Consider the following 21,991-nt stretch of genomic DNA (forward strand, 5'->3'; position numbering starts at 1 on the left):
CATTCATGTGATGTGTGATCACGCATTTGACTGTATTATGGGCCAGTGGCCTTTACTGAATAAAACTGTCTGTCTGTCTGTCTGTCTCTGCATATTTTTCTCTACGTAGGGACAAATTATCCCTATGTAGTACTTAATATCTCGTATGTATACGTAGGAAATGAGCGATATATTAATAGACATTAATCTGATATGGTCTACTCAGATCCAGACATATATATATATATATATATATAGTTTTATATATATATATGTTATATATATATATATATATATAGATAGATAGATGAATATAGATATGAATAAATACATATAATATATACTGAGTCAAAAAAGAAACTTCACAAAATGTAATTTGAAAAATAATGAATAATTTTCTCTGATGATACATCTATGTATCCGAAATGGGATCCTATCTTTCGACTCTAGAAAAACGTTAGCAAAACCCACTCCAAAACCCATCCATTCGTCGTGCAAATGACGTTGAGTGCCAAATCAGGTTTTGCACGTGCGATCGATCACGTGATCTTCGCATCGAAGTTTTCTTCATATGCACGTGTTTGCGTGGCCTCAAGAATTGAAAAACACTTTTAAACCACAGTTCTAACGGTGCTTGAAATGCCACGATTGTCAAATGTGCAACGTGAACGTGCCGTTGGCATGTTGCAGAAAGCGGGAAGATCGGTTATTGACGTCGCAAAGAGCAATGGGATGCAGCCGTCGTACTGTGTATGACTTGCGAGGTCGTCTACAACAAACTGGCACCACTTCTGATCGCCCAAAGGTCAGGTCGTCCACGTGTGACGTCACGAGCAGAAGACCGTCAAATCAAATCGTCCTACGTCACCTACGGCGTGACAGATTTCTCTGCCGGCTACACGAACCAGGGCTGAGATGTTTAGAGGTCGACTGTCCTCACAGACCATTCAGAAATCGTTTGCGGGCTGCCAATCTCTCATTCTCGACGTCCATATCGTGCTTGGCCAATATTGACGCCGTTTCATCAACGTCAACGTCTGCTGTGGGCCCAACGTCACCTCCGATGGACCCAGAGACTGGAATCGAGTCGTCTTTAGCGATGAATCAGGTTTACCCTCAGATTCGCGGACGGCGGGCATAGAGTCTGGAGACGACGTCGTGAACGGTATGCCCAATGTTGTGTACAGGAAGTCGACAGATTCGGGGGCGGAAGTTGCATGGTGTGGGGTGCTTTCTGTGGGAACAACCGTTCCCGACTTCTGGTCATCCGTGGAAACCTCACAGCTGCTGCTTACCGCGACCAGGTGCTCACCCCTGAACTCGTTCCTTTCATGGCGGCTCATGGCCCAGGTCTACAGTTCCAGCATGATAATGCTCGGCCGCATACCGCGATGTTGACACGAAATTTCCTTCAAAACGCTGGAATCAACGTCATGGACTGGCCATCGAGGTCCCCTGACCTTAATCCAATAGAGCACGTTTGGGATGCACTTGGGAGAAGGCTTCGTGGTCTTAGGAACCAACCTCAGAATTTGCAGGAACTTGGCGCTGCCTTGCAAGAGCAATGGCGCAGAATCTAACCACGTGTTCACAAGCATCAGGCAGTCGATGAGGAGACGGTGTTTGGCAGTGGTGAATGCGCGGGGCGGCCATACACGATATTGAACTGAGAGAAATTTCGCATTTTATTCTTGTGACTTGACATTCTGTATACCCATGTTTTGGAACGGCGGTGTAGCCTAATGGAACTGATTATGGCACTGTCAGTGTATCGAGTACATCACACAGATCTCAGCAATGAAATAATAACAATTTAACCATCTTACCATCTCTTGTTCTTTTTATAGTGCCCTGAAGAAAGAATGTGAAGTTTCTTTTGACTCAGTATAGTATATATAGTTATAGTTATATATATTTTTCTACTGGAGTATATCATCCGAGTATTCATGGTGCTGCACGTCCACGTGAACTCATTATTCTCATCACCAAAAGAGTCTGACAAAGAAAGCAGTATTGCAAGCTAACACGCCTTATTAAGCTGTACTCGCTCTTGCTACCAATATCAGTTACGTCTTGTCTGCCGTGTTGGCAAATCTTGTAAGGTGCTTGTTTCGAGGGATTAAAGGTTCAGTGGTGAACAAAGGGCGATGAGGTGCCTCTTTGTCCTCTCAAGTGTCCCTAAGCTGTCCCAATAGAATAGCACTTTATCTCTCTTACATCCTCGATAATCTCCAGGGTATACGTTACGATCACTCTCCACTATACCCTGGATGCATCCACAGCTTAGGGCGATGATTTTATTACCTCAACGTACCAATGCTCAACTCACTTTGGCTTCTTAGAATTATCCAATCAGGTGCTGCCTGCGCTAAGGACAGTTGATGGCGTACTCTGAAGAAGTCGAAGGAGTTCTGTCACTATACTCTTAAAGTTTCAGATCTGTCAATTTGTCTTTATTATTTCCCCAAAATCTAGATGGCACTGCAGAAAAACCTTCACGACTGCGACAAAACTCCTTGTTGGCAAGCTCGGTTGTAACGGCGGCTTAGCTGATTGGCTACTGTGAGAATGCGGTCAAGCCGTAGAGGTAATAAAATCATCGCCCTAAGCCGTGTATGCATCCAGGGAACAGTGGAGAGTGATCGTAACGTATACCCTGGAGATTATCGAGGATGTCTCTCTTAGAGCATAGCCAAATATGCCAACTCGTAATTCTTAAGGATGTTATTCAGCTCACTGCGGTAAAATGGCAGTACATAATTGGAATATTATTGCGCTGCATGTGACCCTTTCTTATGTAGTCTCACAGTGCCTAAAATCATGTTATTTCTCCTTCCGCTCAGCCTTTGCTTGTAAATAACGCCTTACCTTACCAGCAAACAAATCGAGTGGACCTGATGGCATTAACGCCAGGAGGAATTAAAAACAGATTTGTACATCTACAGCTGAACCTCTTTGTTTGTTTGTATAATATATATCACTGAGTGACTGTAATTTCCCCTACATTGTGTGGAGAAGCAGGGTAATGTTACTCCTATTTTGAAAGAAGAAAATGCATCCCTCCCAGCCTAATTGCAGACCTATTGGTTTATTGCCTATCCATTGAAAGAATAATGGTAAAAGCATATGCACGACCATTTCCATGAACATAACATTTTAGAAATACAAATTCAGTCGGGTTTTTGCTGCTAGTCATTCTACTGCATCTCAGCATAGACATCCCATAATATATGCTCAGTCCTAGATAATCACCACCTTTACTGTATGCTGTTTTGTGATATTTCAAAGCTTTTACAGGAATGGTGCATAAAAGGTTTATTACTCAAATTAGAAAAATGATGGTGTTCGTGGAAACGTTTCTTGGTTGGTTAACTTACTAGACGACAGTGTGTCTCTGTTAATGGAACTTTATGAAAAACTAAATGTTACTGCAGAGGGGGTTCCTCAGAAGGATCTGCCCTTAAGACAATTTGTGTTCCTTGTATATATCAATGATTTACCTGGAAATTTACAAAATATCACAATAATGTTGGCCGATGACACATCGATCGGTGTTGCCGGAAAATATGTAAAATCCAAAAAGCAACTCTCAACTATAGTTTGGCCAATTAAATCAATGGGCAGAAAAAGTGGTGTGGTGTGTTCTAACGGTTAAATCATGTAGCATACTTTACAAGATTGCTTATAGAGGGAAGTGGTAATGTGGTTCTAACATGATTTATCTCAAATACATACTTAGAGGCCAGGAAAACCTTAAGGTATGAACAGCCCTAATAAACTTTCGGCAATAGATTTACTTGAGCCACATTTTCCAGAACCGCATCAGTCCTCTAAAGAGGCTATGGGTACTAATAGGCTTCGTCCTTCAAGCCTGAGGACCTTTTAATATGGTTGATTAATCCTTTGTCATTTATCAAAAAGTAGTGAGGTTGTGCTTTATTATTATAGATTTCTAAAATATATATAGACACTATTATTGGGACGTTGGTAACTGTCATCAGACATTATTTGACGACATTTCTCATGGTTTGAATATATTCGACTTTATAGAAGATAAATATCAGTTTTACAACACAACAGCCTAAATCTTGGTACTTTCGGATATAGAAAGATATATGCTGAATATTTGAGTCGTTAACCTAGCATGTTATGGTCACGAATATAATTTTCTATTTATTACCGAAGTCTTTAATTGCGGAAATGCGCGATAATCTAATTTCCAACAAAGGCAGGCTCCCCGTCATCGTTGTATTTAGAAGGCGGCTTCTTAGAAGCAACGTGACGTCATAACATTGTTCCTTGATGTCATGTCACCATGACAAAGTGATATTTCACCCGGTGCATATCCGCATGAAAACAAATTATCCCCGATATGTTTGCCTCGTATGTTATAAGCGGGCATTGTTATGATCATTCTTTGAGGTTAATGCCACCCGTTGAATTCTTTGTTGTATTTTGAGCGGGTGAAACTAAATCAATAGTTTTCTTTGGTCTACCCATAACAATTAAATCCTTCACTGTACCTTAGCTTTCAGAGTTTTGACTTTACTTTTAACGAGCACATCTGATCGATTCCTTGAAGCAAATGATGCAATTTCAATATCATTTCTACATTTTATTTTATATGCATCAATCAAATGCGACAAATGGTGACAGATTGACTGCTATGTGACAAGGAATAACCAGGCGCCAGCGATTTATGATATCCTTAACCAATGTAACAGAAATTCCCTCATAAAAATACAATAATATGTAGTAATATGATGAAGAAAATAATACGAACCAGGTTAAACTATGACAACGCAATATATGAATGTATGATCGAAACATAAATCATAATAAATCACATATATGATTAAAACATGAAATTAACTTCAAATATGTCATTGCGTCAACATTGAAAATAATTCGAAAATGAGGGAAAAACGTACATTTCAAAAGCGTAAACAAACAATATCCTGTTATTTTGGGATAAGCTATGAAGAACTTCAAAATGTAATAGAAATAACATTAAATTATTGAAGCTATTTGCTCGTAAAATATGTCCTTGCGTCAACATCGAAAATAACTCCATAATGAAAAACAATTAACTTTAAACATACACAAATAATATCTGGCTTTTTAAGACGTGTCTCGAATAATTTCACAGCTGGTAGAATCAACGTGAAATTATAGAAACCATATGCTTAACAAAAATTGAAAGGTGATTAGTAATGACAAAGCGTTTGTCTGAAACATAGCTATTACCCCGCCACATGTCGATATCAGATGTCGCAATTATCCTTTGTCTGACCCTGAAAATTATGTAAACGTTACCGAAACTGTCATCTGATGCCTTGATACAAATTGCGAACTTCCACCCATTAGGTTTGGAGATATCGCAAGAATACTCGCTGTGAGCCTTGAAAATAATCGAAGGTGCACTGAATTGGACTGGCGTGAGACGATACTCCCAACGCATCTTGGTAATTACTACCTTTAAGCAAAACATATTAATTCTGTCTTGTATTTTCGCACTAAAAGTTAGACATGTGCAAAACACTTTTCACTGTGAACTTAAAATGAGCACAAGTTTCCCAATCAATTGGTGTTGGGGAATCCCGTCAATACACCTTGATATAAAGTGGATCAAAATCTATTAATACTTTCCTGAGTTCGCGGCTACCAAGCTTGGCATGTGCAAAACTGTTACACCTTCGCTGTGACCTTTAAAATGACCTCAAGGTCACTAAATTCAAGTGGTGTCGGTAAATCTCCAATCTCCAGTCAATAAACCATGGTACCAAATGTGAACAAAATCCATCATTTCTTTCTCGAGTTCTTTCAGTAAACCGAAGGGGGAGTCATTTGAACAAGCGATTGTAGTTTTGAAATTGCGTTTTTGTGAAGTTTATTATCTATGTTTGATTCTAGCCGACTTCTTCCAATCTCAAACATAGCATATTTTGTTTCCTGAAGTTTGTGATGCATTTTATTGCAGATTTTACCTTTTTGGGGCGTACCAAGCCAAGATACAAAGTCTCACAAAATGGGGATCGTGAGGCTGCAACATAGCAAAACCAATTTGCTTGAGGCTGACAGATTATATATAGAAAAATAAAACATAAAAACAGCGCATTTGTATCATATTCTAGGTAAGGCTGACTACTATTTGAACGTCCCTCGTAGTTATACCCGAACACCCACCCACCTCTCCGACTCCACATGCATGCAAGTGTGTTAGATATACCCGTTAGAAACCCACCCCTACCCCACCCCCACTTTATGTATACATATCAAAACCTCGAAGATATTTGCGAAAAGACATGATACAGAGGACAGTTTATATACGTCGTAACACAGCCGCCTAACCCGCTCAGCCACCGCGACTTCCACAGTTCTTTGGAGTGTAGTTCTGTAGCCTGATTTACCCAATAACTATTGTTTGGGGTTCAAATACTCCATTGATACTTAAATAATTTCGTACTTTCAAGTTAACACAGATTCCCGAACGTTGGTCGGTTGTAGTTCTGAGTAACGTGTATGTTATGATGTTGTATGTGGTGTGTTACAGAACAGATTTTGAGGTAAACAATCTCCACTTCGAAGGTTTCTCTTTGGAGGCTTGTCGGCGGTATGGATTTGATCTGAACCATGGTCACAATATTGACTTCATGAAAATGGAGATAAAGAATACAGGTATGTCTACTTTATATTTACAGCTTAAGGAAATACTCACGGGCCAAAGAAAGTAAACCTTTGAAAATTTAATTTGACTCAAAAATAACATACGTTAACATATGTCGTATTTCGGATTATACTTTCTCAGTGAAGTACAGATTGTATTACTTATTTAGGTTCCACTGGTAGCCACGGTGGTTGAGTGGGTTCAATCGCTGACTTTGTGTCTGGTGATTCGGTGACTGACTCTGAGTGACTGGGATCGATTCCCGTAAGGGACTAAGCCTAAAAAGTACTTGAATCTATACTTTACTGAGAAACACCAAATATAGCATATGCTATTAAAATGTATTAAAACAGTCACCAAAAGACTGTAAACTGAAGGTCCTAAAGCAACTGTGACACCCGTACTACGAACATCATCTTCGATAATTTCTTGTTTGTTTCATTTTAGCCATAATCAAACATAGATGCGTACTTTTTTTACCAGAAGTTTATATATATACTGAAAGGCAAAAGAAACGACGTAATATGTGGGAATGACATTCAAGTATCAGTGAAGTATTGGAACCTATTTTTCTTTAAATGTACACCGGAAGTAGTTTGAAGAAACCATGAATCATGGTCGGATAGCCTGATTGGCCCAATAAACTATTGTTTGAGGTACAAATACTCCATTGATACCTAATAATTTCTTACTTTCAAGTTTACACAGATTCCCGAACGTTGGTTGGTTGAGAGAGCGGTCATGTGATCTAAATTTCAAGGTTCATTACTCTTGAACCCTTCTAATCGTTCATACTTGTGTAAACATCGTTCATACGTGTGTGAACGTTTTTCGCTTAGGTTTCAAGGACCCCCAATAATCTTGCTGCAATTGGTGATGCCATTTTCGCGAACGAACCTGTTTCAAGTCATCCCAAGTTTGGCAATGTCACTACCAAACGGATTGCCCAACATTGTTCCTTTTCACAGGAGTTTAATGTCTCGCAGTTTGCGGGTTCATCTGGCGGTTTTCTGCCCCGAGGTCTATTTAACAACTACTCAATAAATTTCACAATAAACAATCACAAATAAATAGAATACAACAAGATCTATTCGCTACGTCGCACAACTTCGAAGCCGGTCAGTGTATTATTACGCGGTCAAACGAATCCGTCATAGTGAAAAGGTTTGGTAAAATGATATTGTTATTGCTATTGCTATTTGTTTCTGTTTGGTAATGTTATTGATGTTATACTTATTAAAGCAGTTTCAAACCTCATGACGAATTTGTTGTTATATTTTAAAGATCGAATACTTTGAGAACTATTTCTTCAAGGGTTGGGATACATGTGTAAAAAAATCGCCTGGTATACAAACATCGCTGCAATACGTTCTTGAATAGAATGGCATTACAACATTTTACAGATATTAAAACACACTGTTTGAACACCGCTTTGACGTCGTTCATTTTTCAATGCAAACACACAAACTGATATTCGATTCTTAAATGTCATCTCCAATATTACGACGTTTCTTTCTCCTTTCAGTATACTTGATGTGATAAGTGCCAGAGCACGAGCGCCGTCTAGATAAAATTGCCACTGTTTTGCACACTGCCAGGAATTCCATATACATTGTTGAGACCTTAAAACGTTCCAAGATACCGCTAAGTGAGCCATTCCATAGCATGTCTGGAAATAAATCAGCAGACTGAAATATCGTCTTTGTTATTTTGTGATGAGACACCTGTAGATCTAAGACAATACTTCTTTCAGGTGGCTATGGAATCCATTGTTCTGGAGACTGTCGGTACGTGACCGTGTCTTCGTGTGAGATACATCACACCTGTGGAGGAATTTCAATCACAGGTAAGTGATACTGATATAAGAGGCCTGTCGGTCCTTGATGCCACTTTTTGTATTTCGATGTACACCATTTAAGCAAAAATATAGGAATACTACAAAAAGGAATGTCAAATAACTATTATTATTTTATTAAAATAACATTCTAAAGAACTTAAGAATCCAGAACCAACCATTTCAATAACCTGACCGCCTCCCTTGTATGATGATGGGGCGTCGTAGTGTTGCGCAGAAAAGTTGGAAGTTCGGGCTCTGGCGTCGTTACACCAAAATACGTGGTACTTGTTGTTTCCATGCCTGTCGCTCGGCATAAAATACATAATACAATTTGACTAACAGCGAGTCAGTATACTGTTTGGCATGTATATGAAACTGGGTTATGATATCTCACTAGTGGCTATCACTATATCCCAGTTAGAAATGGTCTTCGACAACCCATGCCTGTCGCAAGAGACGGATAACGAGATCGGGTTGTGAGGGTAGCTGACTTGGTTGGTGCATGTCGTCGTATCAGTTTGATGAATGATGCTCATTATATCAATCACTTTGTTGTCCAGACTCGACTATTTATTGCCGGTCGTCATGTAACGGGGAAAGTGTTAAGTGCAGTATTAGACAACCAACAAATAAATAATCTATATACATAATTAAATGCAGAAATCCTGAACGCGACGTTGTACCACATTTCATCCCACGCCATGATATAACCGTTATTCACATAAACTGATGCACGATGTATGATATTATTTGGAATAGGTGGTGATCGAAAGACACTATCTCCATCTGGCAATCTGATACAGGACAACCATATCTGGCAGTATGCACGTGTCGGGGGCGTCGGATACAACGCCATCAGCCCCGGAGGAGTTGGGATATCCATGCGCTACAACCACATCCACGACGGCCAGTACACGGGAATCAGATGGGCGGTAACACAAATATTGGTTCACATATATTTCAATGCAATCGATTTATTCGATTTTAGATGGTAATGCAAAAATAGAAATATTACAGAATGAGGAACATAATCAGTCTAGTAATACCTTAAAATATCAATTAACGTGTCCTTGTGAATGAGTGGGTGAGTGAGGAGTGAGTGTGGTTCTACGCCGTTTTAGCAGTATGGTGTAGCACGGCAGGGGATACCACAAATGGGTTCCACACTTTTTATGAAGGCATGGATTCAGAATTAGTTTCTTCCATAATCTTTCATAATGGATGGCCTTCTGCCCTTAACATGTCGACCAGAATTAACAATTACACTCTAGACTACGGTTATAATGGACTGGAAGGGTCCACTATTTTATTCGTTATAACCATAGTACGTTACACGTTTTTTCGACTAAATACACAGCATGTTGCCGGATCCCTTAAAAATCCTTGTTCGTTATAACCGCGACCGCCTCCGTGGTGTAGTTGTTAGAGTGTCCGCCCGGGGAGGGGAAGGTCGCGGGTTCGATCCCCGACCGCGTCATACCAAAAGACGTTAAAATATGGTACTTCTTGGTCCCTGCCTGGCGCTCGGCATTAATGGGTACAGCAAGGACTGGTCGGCTCGGAGTCAGTATAATGTGTCTGAGTGGGGTATTCATGCTTCACTGCGGCATGGTATCTCAGTGGGCTAGCACTATAAAACCAGCTTCAGTCTGGGCTAGTACAAGCAGCCGCACATACACATACACACGCATGCACGTCGTCATATGAGCGAACTATTCTCAAGCACGACGTAAAACCAAATTTCACCTCACCTCACCGTTATAAGCGCATGCTACATTACTTAGTTTACTGTGTCGGGTGATAATACAATCGATTGAGATGTGTGTTTTAAGTCATCAAATACGTGACTCGTCGATATATGGCTGCAATAACGCTAATGTGACTTTCAGTTTCAGCTGGGGGCGGGATAGCCTAGTGGTTAAGGCGTTCGCTGAAGACCCGGGTTGGATTCCCACATGGGTACAATGTGTGAAGCCCATTTCTGGTGTCCCCCGCCGTGATATTGCTGGAATTTTGCGTTAAACCCACCTCACTCATTTAGTTTTAGTTCACGTTTTAGTTCTATTGCAGGGCAATGATCACGTGATGGAATACAACCATGTACATCACGTGTGTGTCAACTCCAGTGACTGCGGGGCCATCCACGCCGGGAGAGACTGGACCATGGTGTGTGGGATGTATATTTATTCAGAAGATAATATGCAAATTCGGTCCAATAACATCAGAGACGGCGGAGTAGCCTAGTGGTTAAGGTGTTCGTTCGTCACGCGGAACACCCTGGTTCGATTCTCCAAATTGGTACAATGTGTAAAAGCCATTTCGTGTGTCCCCGCCGTGATATTGCTCAAATATTGCTGAAAGCGGCGTAAACCTAAGCTCACTAACTCCTGTTATGGCTGAAATATTGCCGATGTGACTTTAAATTTTAACTCACTCACTCACTCACTAACTCGACGACTGCCTTTAAAACAATTACGTGGCACATGGAATACACTAACCCAAAAATATTAAAATATTGTCAGTTGTGGTGGTGGTAGTGCCAATATCCGACTAAATGTCTGACCAAAGTGTTTAATCTGAAACTGCTCCACAACTGACAACCTTCACTCCGTTATCAGCGAGGCAACGTCATCCGCTACAACCACATCCACCACAATCTGAGATACGTCCCCGGAGCCCAGGTCCGAGGCATCATGCTGGACGACGAGTACTCCAGCGTCAACATAGAACACAACGTCTTCTACGATGTAAGTCCAAGTGACATAGTAACAGAGTTATAGTACGAAAACCTAATGCTGACACTTTTGTAACATAAAATATTTTTCTAATCCAAATTTCAAATTTTCTTCTATTATTGTGGTTTTATTTTACTATTTCCTCGTTACTTTAAGTTTCTTTCAAAAATTTAAAATTTTGAGCATTTCCTCTTTGCTTCGATTATTTTCTCGTTCATTTGAGTATTGTGTATATGTTTATTTTTTTCTTATTTTTTTAAAGCAACTTGATGAAATGAGAAAACAATCCAAGTAACAAGAAATAGATCGAAGCAGAGTGGAATTTTGCAGAACAAAATAATTTTGGCCAGAAAAGGGTCAGCATTGGGCATTCGCATGAAGAACACTCCGATATTTCTGTTCTCTGAAATTAATCATACATAGGGAAGAATATTACATCAATTTACTGTTATTTCCATAGAATGAGGTTCACACCAACATCGGCGGAGGCCGTGACAACATCATCCGCTACAATGTCTTCTACAACGCCACTGCCGATTCCATACAAGTTGACGGCAGGGGACTGCACCATTCCAACGAAGCTGAACTGATGCAGCATCTCAAGGTAAACACAAATCTCAGTTTTGTCACACACCATATTTTGGCCTTTAAAACTAGTTTGTGGTTTATTAGTCTGGAGGATAGATGCTAAGGAACAGGTACCCATCCAGCTTTTAGAGTGAGTGAGAAATAGGCTTAACATATACCCACCCATGACGGGAATCGAACCCGGATTTTCAGAATCTTTGAGTCGAGCGAACACTCTAAGCACTAGTCTACCCCATCCGCGCCTCAGTGTACAGATGAAATAAAATACATTAGAATTAACGTTAACCAACAGATTTCAGGTATATTATAAATAAAAGAAAATTGAATTATAGGAATGCAAATATGCCAATTTTCACTCTCCCAACAACCTATTTCATCTTTGATCTTAGAAGCGTCTATGCCATACATCTAAAGTCTTTTGATATAAAAACACGCAAACGATTTGCTAAGCGAATCAAACGTTATATCGATGAGGATGAAAAAATAATTATCATTATTCTATTTTTGTCTTATTCTTCATATTGTTTCAGTTTGTAAACATTGATAACCAGAGACTTGAGTGTCAAAAAATTATCAACAATCATCAGGAGCATACTTATTGGTGATAAAGAGTGATAAAGTGTGACGTCACTGTTAAGCGTTGTGACGCAATTAGATTAAAGCGAGTATGTCCTAGGAGATGTGGCGTGACTTCACTCAAGGAATATCTTCACTGGAAGCCAGTTTTGGTGATAAAAAGCGGTTACTATGACACGGGCGTGTGCCATATTGTTTGTATGAAAGAAGTATCCAATGTTTCGTCTGGCTGGACCGCTGGAAATAGATAGCTCAAAATCGCAAAATATCCACTCTAATGTAATAGCGTATTTACTTCCTGATTAAGGATGAATACATTTTTTTCGTAATATGTTACAAACAGCTGTTTTTCACCTGGTGTTGGATTAAACAAACTTTATCTTCCAATACTGGTATCCAGAGGAGATATCGTTTGGTAGGCTTTGATCTAATTGCTGATTGGTCAATAATTTCGGACTACTTTCATCTTCCTTAGCTGTAAACAAAGATGGCCTCCGGAAATCGAGTTATATTTGTTCATGATTTGTTCTAACGGTATAAAATTTACTTAAAATGCCACCAAGAAATGGTAAAACTTATGCTTTACAGAATTTAAAGCAACAAATGTTAGCACTACTTTTTTGTGTGCTTGTTTTATATGACGCCATGATGTCCCTCGTTCCCTCTTCCATCACTCTTGATCTCTTGAATGTATTCATACGCTAGTCTTCAAATGATCTTAATACAGGTGACGTTTCGTTCTTAGTTTCTCTTGAACGACAAATTAAGTATGGTATTGGATGATAAATAGAATCTCGCCCAAGTGTTTTTTTATATCAAATGTATCACCACTCGTTGAAAAATGTGAGAAAACCCCTCGGCAAGCCTCACGTGGTGATATATTTGATATCCAAAGACACTCGGGTGAGATTCGCTGTATAAGCATATTCTAACAACCAATGGTCATATTACATTCCAGGCTGTGCCTTACACCAGCCCCCTGTGGACCAGCAGATACCCTAAACTGGCGAACATAACGAACCCTCTTCAACCAGCAGGTCCGGAAATGAGTTCATAACCTTCTGGCAATTTTATTAACAGCTTAAGGGATAACAAATGATCTTGTAAACTGAAAACGTACTGAAAACAATTGACGAGTAGCAGGATAGGCTCAATTTTCCACTATGACTGGTTCATAAACATATGCTCATAATATAGTAAGAATCGTACAGTAGTCTCTGTGTTTATTTTCTTCTTTTCTAATGATCATGGTAATGGTTTTGTGTCATTTATATATCGGGGACAGACATAGCGGCATCATAAATGTCAACACAATAGTGTTGATTTAATATCAGAACATAAATAGAGTGTTTCTTGCTGGTTACAGGCGAAATGTAATAATTCAAAAACAATTATCTTTCAACAAAACTTACATAATTCTCAATTCATACCCCTTTGTTTGTAGGCAGATGTTGCAAATATGTGTAATTATAAAAAAAAGTTCTCACTTCGTTCCATACCTTGAAAGACAATTAACTATTACTAATTTTATTTTGGATTATATTTATAACCCTTAAAGACAATCTTATCATATCATCGCATTCACCTTTATGTTTCAGGCAACGACATATCAAATAACATATTTTACAACGTACGTGGTGTCCCTAGCATATACTACTCTCAGACAGGCATAGAAAAACCAGAGTACTTCAACGTGAGGAATAACCACAAGGTAATGGTAGTGTATTGGGAAATAAAACATTGGATTTAGATTCAGTTCGTTTACTAAGTAATGCAATATGATACCCCTATAGAATTGGTCTTCAGCAACCCATGCTTGTCGTATGGCGACTAACGGGATCGGGTGGTCAGGCTCGCTGACATGTCATAGTCTTCCAACTCCTCCCCAATTTTTGGCTTTGTCCGTGTCAAAAAGGTGCTACACTTTTCTTCGAAGTCGCTGAAAACACACCAATTGGCCATTTCAAAAACTCACTTTTACTGTTAAGACTTCCTGAGTCACTTTGTTACACTGCATTCAATGTTGAAGTGTTTCTTGAGTTAATACAAAACAGTTTCCAAGCTTTAGGTGACGTGTGTTTTACTGTTTTAGGTATAACTGAACAATAATTTATAGAGCGGAAAACAATCTCAACAGGAAATGCTCATTTTCTTTTACTTCACAGTCTGTTTCACCAACGGACTTCTGGTCTCGTGATGACGGCGACTTCCGGGTCAGATGTCAGGCGCAAGAGTGGGCCAATGCCATCAATTTCCCCCAGCCTCCCGATGTAAACCACGTGGGACCACGCTACCCTACAGGACCCCTGCACATGCAGCAACGTCAGTTTTGCTCTACTATCTGGGTTAGAATTGGTCTTCAGCAGACCATGCTTGTCGTAAGAGGCGACTAACGGGAATCATGTAGACAGTCTTGCTAACTTGGTTGACACATATCATCGTATTCCAGCTGCTTAGATCGATGTTCATGCTGTTGATCACTGGATTCTCTAGTCCAGATTCGATTATTAACAGAAAGCCGTCATATAGTTGGAATATTGCTAAGCGCGGCGTTGAACAACAAAATACTGGATTGCCATATTAAATGTCAACCAGTATCTATGTTTAGCCGGATAATGTCATAACTATACTCTCCCAAAAAAGAAACGCATCATGAAAATAGCAATTTCATGTAGCAATGAATTAAAACGTGATTCATTTTACAAAAGGTTTTGCTCTGTTCATGAATCCTATGGTGTTTATGTTTTGAAACATCACAACAAAACGCACCATCCGTTAAATACCCGTATTTAACAGCATGATTTTCAATTTCGGCGTGTAGGGTCACAAAATACACAATTAACATGCAATGCTCGTGAAAGTTGGGGATCAGATAGTCTCAATGATGGGTATAAAACGTTGGTCGCTGTCTGTCGATTATTCACTGGATTTGGAATATTGTTGACGAACGCAAAATGCCACGTCAAAGTGAAGCCAACCATCATATCGCCATTGGTTTGCTTGAAGCTGGCCAGTCTCAACGTGCAGTTGCCCGACGCATGACTGGTCAGCAAAGCACCATTTCACGGCTCTGGGAGACATATCGCCGGCAGAATGCGGTAGCAGATGTCCCTCGTAGTGGGCGACATCGAGCGACAACTGCGGCGCAGGATCGCTACATCCGGGTACATCACCTGCGTCATCGAACAGCTACGGCGACCAGTACCGCTCGACAAATACCCGGATTGAGGAGGCTTTCTGCACAGACCGTCAGGAACAGGTTGAGAGGCTGGTTTACGTGCCAGAAGACCTTATTTTTGCCCTGTGCTTCGACAACAACATTGTCGACATCGAGTTAAATGGTGCACCAACGTTCAGGCCTGGAACCTACCGAATTGGCGTAGAATCTGGTTCAGTGATGAATCACGATTTCTATTGGAACGACGCGATGGAAGAATGCGGGTGTACAGACGTCGACGTGAACGTTTCGCCGACGCTTGCGTTCCCCAGGTTGACAAATTCGGCCGGGACAGTGTTATGATGTGGGGAGCGAACACCTGCCGTAGGAGAAGTGATTTGTGATGATCCAGGGCAACCTGACAGCTTAGCGGTACTGTGACGAAATCCTACGCCCACACCTCCTTCCAATCATTGATCGCCAGAGGGGAGTTGTTTCAACAGGACAATGCCAGGCCCCACACAGCACGTCACACTAGAGACTTCCTCCAGAACCACAACATCAATGTGCTCCCCTCGCCCTCAAGATCACCGGACTTAAACCCGATCGAACATCTGTGGGTTGCCCTGGACAGACGGGTGCGACGCCGTAACCCTTAGCCCCAGACACCTAAGCAACTCGCACAGGCACTACAGGCAGAGTGAGCTGCGATTGGGCAACACGAGATTCTGAGACTTATTCGTTCGATGCCGAGGCGATGCCGTGCAGTTCCGGATGCCCATGGTGGTCACACGAGGTATTGACTTCAGCGCCCCCACACGTCTCCATGTGACACTCAAACTGACTTTCCTCGAGTTGGTGCCAAAGACGGATACGCCTGCATTCCCGTGTGCAATTTCGCTATATTTCATTGAAACAAGATGTTTCAAAATAAACATAAAAATACAGTTGAAATTCCTATATGCGTTTCTTTTTGGGAGAGTATACTTCCAAATTGGTCAGTGGACATTGATTGATTATTGCCATGTAACATTTTTACTCTGTTGTGAATATTGGCCTATGTCGGAGAGTTTTTAAAGTGATTAAGTGCTTATACCTCCTCTTCTAATTACCAAACCGACACATGAGTCTCATGAACCCATTCAGACAATGACCTACTTTTCAGCCGATCCGAATTTTCTTGTGTGAAAGTGAAAAGAGACACTACAATCAATTATGGTTACACGAAATTCCAATTCCTTGTTTCGTAAGAAAATGATATTTACAAATATATTTAAATTTCCAGCTTTAGAAAAATCGTATTTCTATATTTAATGCCGAAGTTTAGGCAGCATGATGTTACCGAAGACGTCACAGACTGTCCCTGTTTGATGAGGTCGTAAAATGATTAAAATGAAAATGATTAGATGTATTAAATGATACTGATTAATATTTATGTATCCAGTTGAAAGAGTTGGTCTCAAAATTCTGGACTGGTTATTGTTCTGAGTTGCGCAATAGGACGGAACCCAGTCTGCAGGAAACGAGACGGTTGTGTAATCAATGTTTTGACTTGCATGACACGTCAGTCGCGAAAAGCATGAAAACTGATGATGAGGCGTAAATCATCATTCATTCATTTTTAAATGAAGCAGAATATAAACACCAAAAATGGTCAAAGCTGTGTTATAATCCCTGGGTTGGTGGGGACGCCTAGTGCTCAAAACATTCGCTCGCCACGCCGAAGACCTGGTATCCCCACATGGGTACAATGTGTGAAGCCCATTTCTGGTGTCCCCTGCCCTGATATTGCTGGAATATTGCTAAAAGCTGCTTAAAACCATATTCACTCACTATATTACCTGGCCCGTATACTGTGGAACAGCCCGTTTGAATTGGATCCGGTTTCAGATCCGTGTCGTTGATTGTAATCGTGCACCGATGGTGTAGAAATCGTTACACACTTTTAGTGTATCTGGTTTATCTGATCCAAATATTATTATGGGTCAAGGTGATATGTCGGGTATAATATCAAACAGCATTTATTCACGCACTCTTTACAGCCAGACAGACTCACAAGTCCCCAGCCCAACCTGCTGCATGTGCCGGAACCGTCGCCCCAGCAACGAAGACACCACAGACGCCATACATCTCAGACGGCTCCGGGCCAAATACACTCTACCCAAATATCCAGAAACAAGGTGATTATTGAAAACATTTCTTGCTTAAAGTCTCTACATCCAAATTGATGCTTCTTCGTCTCATCATTTAATTACAACTTTTTGTGTGGCAATTGTAGGGCACACACCTGCTAACACTGCCACAACTGATCCTCAGCAAGTAATAATTGTCGTTAGATGCGACAACGGGATCGGGTGGTTAGGCTTGCTGACGTGGTTCATGTCAGAGCGATGCTCATAGTGTCAATCACTGGATTGTCGAATTACAGACCGCCGTCAACTAGTTAAAATGCTGAGTGTGACTTAACACAGCAACACGTGTCTCCTTAATTTATCTGGTGTATCTTCTGCCTCTGATCAAGTGGCAGGTTGTCCTAAGATGACTAATCCACAGGCAACCCCCCCCCGAAATACTCTAACGTGTGTCATGTTTAGTTGTTGGATTGTTTGTTGTTTCACGCCGCACTCGGCTATATTCCAGCTATAAGACGGCGGCCTGTAAATAATCGAGTCTGGACCAGGCTCGGTAGTTTGGGTGGAGGTATCCAATAGATAAGGATGTCAATAAGAGGGTTGAATCTTTTCAGGTTGCTGGCTGATCATCACCGGCTGCCCCCTCCACCCCGTCAGCGGCACACAGCGGGACGTGTGGGGGGAGCAGCATGAGCAGACTGGGGTGAAGGAGGAGAACTGTCTGAAGAGGGCAGCAAATGAGTGGAGGTACTGTGGCTCACCTGACAAGGAAACTGTGACTGCAGTCTTCGGTCCAACAGGTTTGATCACTACCAAAATTCAGGCAACCAATAAGAGCATCTCAATGCATACTCACGCTATTAACATTTACATCTCTGCGTCCTGCTGTACAAAACACCCTTAGTGCTACGACTGTCGTCGTAAGTCTGTGTTTCCACAAACAATTACTAAACAAGATCATTGAAATTATCCATCAGTTCATATTTTGTGTTCTGTAGTGTGTCTGGGGTAAGCGTGTGATTGGTGACGAAATTAGACACTAAGGTGCTGTTGTACAAAGCGATCTTCGCGCTGCGACTGTCGTAGGTCTGTTAAGGTATGAGAGTTATGATTTCCTTAGCGCTAAGATCGCTTTGTACAACAGCATCTGGTGCATCAAAATGGTTATTGTTGGATTGGACAATTTTAATGACCTTGTTTTGGTATTTGTTGGTGAAAACGTTGAAGTAGGTCTCTATTGAGGTTTAAATGATTATTTTATTCCAGGCGCCATGACAATTGCTGGAAAACACTGCTACTTCGCCGACTACGGGTGTGTCAAACATGGCGGCGCCCACCCTGGGAGGCTGGAGGTTGATGGCTACGGGGAGGCTCACGGAGGACTCACAGACGAGGAGAAGTGTTTGGGCAGAGCTAATGTCCAGTGGACGTGGTGTGGGGCTGACCCTGCCCACCCCTACACAAGCATCTATGGCCCAACAGGTAAGTCTTTTGGAACAGGCCGTGAATGAGCGACTGAGTTGTGTGTGGAAACGCTTGTAGAATTACAGATAATGACGGGGTAATGTTGTTTTAGGAGGGACACCAGACACAGCGAAGATCATAGATATATAGATAACCCTTTGAAGTATTGTAACTGTGTTGACAACTGAAGGACCATAGTCAAGATGAACCTGTAATTCGAACTGATCACAGGAGCAAGACAAGCCTAAGGGACACAACTCAGTACAGTGTAGTTCGCTGTCCTCTATTCATGACTCGATCTAATGGTCAAGGGAACCACTACGGACAAACTGTAAACTATAAACAGAAACATTTAACGACAGGACAATTTTGCTATGCTATGGTATGACAGCTACGGTCATACATATTAGTGTTGTAACGATGCATCGAACCATCGATGGATTGCAATTGTTGAGTCTCCGATATCAATTAATCGATCGTAGAAACCGCAAGTTATCGATGCATTGAGTATGAAATTGTGAATAACAATATGTTTACGTTTTAAATGTTTACTTGATCTGGATTTCAAGTTTCTTATCAGTTAGTAAAAGAGAATGAAACTACTTCAACTATTTCTGTTTCATATAATCTATACATTCATTTGGGAAATCACTGCAATTGAGACAATTCATTCAATTGTATTTTATTTATTGTATTGCAGTAGTAAGTCGAAATAGCCTATTGCTATCGCAAAGAGCCTGACAATACGATCCCGTTAGTCGCCTCTAATCACAAGCATGGGTTACTGAAGACCAATTCTATACCGGATCTTCACGGGTCGTATCATCATGTAATGACCTTTAAGAGGCTTCTGTTTACTGTTCGGACATTTTATTCGAAGGTGCTACGAGACATGTAGGAGGCGGATGCTGGATCAAGATCTCGACCTGTCCTTCAGACAACAAACTGACCGGCTTCTTCTACGACGCATGGGGAGCCACCAACCTTGACACAGGTGAGTGAGTGAGTCACCTACCTTGACACAGGTGAGTGAGTGAGTCACCAACCTTGACACGGGTAAACGAATGAGTGAGTGATCAACCTTGACACAGGTGAGTCACCAATCTTGAAACAGGTGAGTGAGTGAGTCACCAACCTTGACACAAGTAAAAGAGTGAGTCAGTCGGTCAGTCAGTCAGTCAGTCAGTGAGTGAGTCAGTCAGGCAGTGAGAATTTATTGTTCCATCAGGTCATTTTTACTACTTAAATGCAACCGTGAAGACCCGGATTCGACACAACACGTAAAGGTGACCCCATTCTACGGCCTCAGGTACACCATTGCCCCTGAATATTTATTATGAGAAGATGAATATATGTGCACATTTTCATCTTACTATGTGCAGCAATTCGTATTTGTCGAATTAAGCATATATCTTGATCTGGTGAGCTTTTGATCTGCCTGGCGCTCGGCATTAATGGGTTTCAACAAGGACTGGTCGGCTCAGCGTCAGTATAATGTGTCTGAGTGGAGTATTCATGCTTAACTGCGGCATGGTATCTCAGTGAGCTAGCACTATAACACCAGTTTGTCTGGGCTAGTACAAGCAGCCACAAATACACATGCACGTCATCATATGCGCGAAATATTCTTAAGTACGACGTAAACCCCATTTCACCTTACCATGATCTGGTGATCAAAATCAGTGAAGTGGTGGCTGCGAGTCAACATTAGGTTCGAGACAATGCTGTGAATGTCAGTCACGTGTTTATCTGAATCTATTTCAATTATTTAATGGACGCCGGCCATGACTTGAAGACTACATCCTTTAAAGAAACTTATGAAGTGTTTTTGATGTGACACATACATCTGAATCGCTATTCTTTAAACCTTGTTTCGTTTTATCAACTTTGATAAATACTAAACAACGTGATTTGGGAAACATTTCTTATTCCAGATCATGACTCCAGCGAGTGCTTGGCCAGGGCTGACTACTTCTGGCAACATTGTGGGTCACATCGAGACCACCCCATCACAGCCTACTACAAACCCAAGGCAATCTCTAGGACTTCGCCCTGAGAAAATGTATAATTCGAAATTGAAGATATTTCTGAACATTTATTTATGATAACCTTGTCAAGAGTTATCGGCCGTTGTTTGTCGTTGTGTTAATTAAGTTAAATTTTTCAGCTCTTAAAAAAACATGTCGATACATCCCTCAAAGAAGAAAAATCTATTAACATATTGGGAGTGGGAAGACAATCAGTATACACTTAACTGAATAAAACTGAATATTTGAGCAATGGTGATTTATTATAACCTGTACCTTAGTGGAACACGTATACAATATGGCAAAATAAAAAAAAATAACAGTTGTTTAACAAACAGGTTCAGATCAGGAGAACTTAATGGTTCTGTGTTTACTGTTAGTGTTAACTGCTGTCTGCCGCTTCTGCTCATTCACGAAGTGTGATCACTGATGGTCTCCCCATCCTACATGAAGTGCATCTACAAGCTCTTGCAGTTATTGCCGTTCAGGATGACGCAATCGACCCAGTCCCTTCCATAAGCGTTCAGTAAACATGTGTAAACTTGTTTTCGTCGCTGCATGGCTAGAATAATGCCGATGAGACGTTGAATTTTAATTCACTCACGCGTTCGATCGGATTCACATCTGGTGATGGAGAGGGACATGATAGGACGAAAAAATAAGTCACGTCTCAATATCGTTTGGTCATGAAACTCGCACGCACCACATTTGTTCTATCAGAGTTGGGGGATTTGCCTCATACGATATTACGTAAGTCTTATTCGGATACGTTTTGATACTTCAATCTGTCTTCAAGCCAATAAATGTTCTCAAAGGGTCAGTAGCGTAC

At 40.9% G+C, this 21,991-nt stretch overlaps 1 protein-coding gene across 1 annotated transcript; it reads left to right on the forward strand.

Moving 5' to 3' along the window:
• The first annotated feature begins 6,433 nt into the window (after nucleotides 1-6,433).
• Nucleotides 6,434-21,415, forward strand: LOC124273409. Its single transcript, XM_046708667.1, has 14 exons — nucleotides 6,434-6,657; nucleotides 8,400-8,492; nucleotides 9,243-9,415; nucleotides 10,554-10,649; nucleotides 11,102-11,230; nucleotides 11,679-11,822; nucleotides 13,341-13,419; nucleotides 13,981-14,093; nucleotides 14,548-14,704; nucleotides 17,582-17,719; nucleotides 18,286-18,471; nucleotides 18,938-19,153; nucleotides 20,016-20,129; nucleotides 21,070-21,415. Exons 1-14 carry the CDS (start codon nucleotides 6,507-6,509, stop codon nucleotides 21,189-21,191), a joined length of 1,911 nt encoding a protein of 636 aa, XP_046564623.1. The 5' UTR covers nucleotides 6,434-6,506; the 3' UTR covers nucleotides 21,192-21,415.
• Nucleotides 21,416-21,991: the final 576 nt, after the last annotated feature.

This window comes from Haliotis rubra, unplaced genomic scaffold (genome assembly GCF_003918875.1).
Source record: "Haliotis rubra isolate DU_JTF1 unplaced genomic scaffold, ASM391887v1 Scf180, whole genome shotgun sequence".
Classification (NCBI taxonomy): domain Eukaryota; kingdom Metazoa; phylum Mollusca; class Gastropoda; order Lepetellida; family Haliotidae; genus Haliotis; species Haliotis rubra.

What these genes read in the sequence shown, in the direction of transcription:
- LOC124273409 (XM_046708667.1), top strand. Translation starts at nt 6,507, where the DNA reads ATGATGTTGTATGTGGTGTGTTACAGAACAGATTTTGAGGTAAACAAT. An exon ending in CCGGGAGAGACTGGACCATG is followed by an intron (nt 10,650 to 11,101) that starts GTGTGTGGGATG and finishes CTCCGTTATCAG; the next exon opens with CGAGGCAACGTCATCCGCTA. An exon ending in ACGTGAGGAATAACCACAAG is followed by an intron (nt 14,094 to 14,547) that starts GTAATGGTAGTG and finishes TTTACTTCACAG; the next exon opens with TCTGTTTCACCAACGGACTT.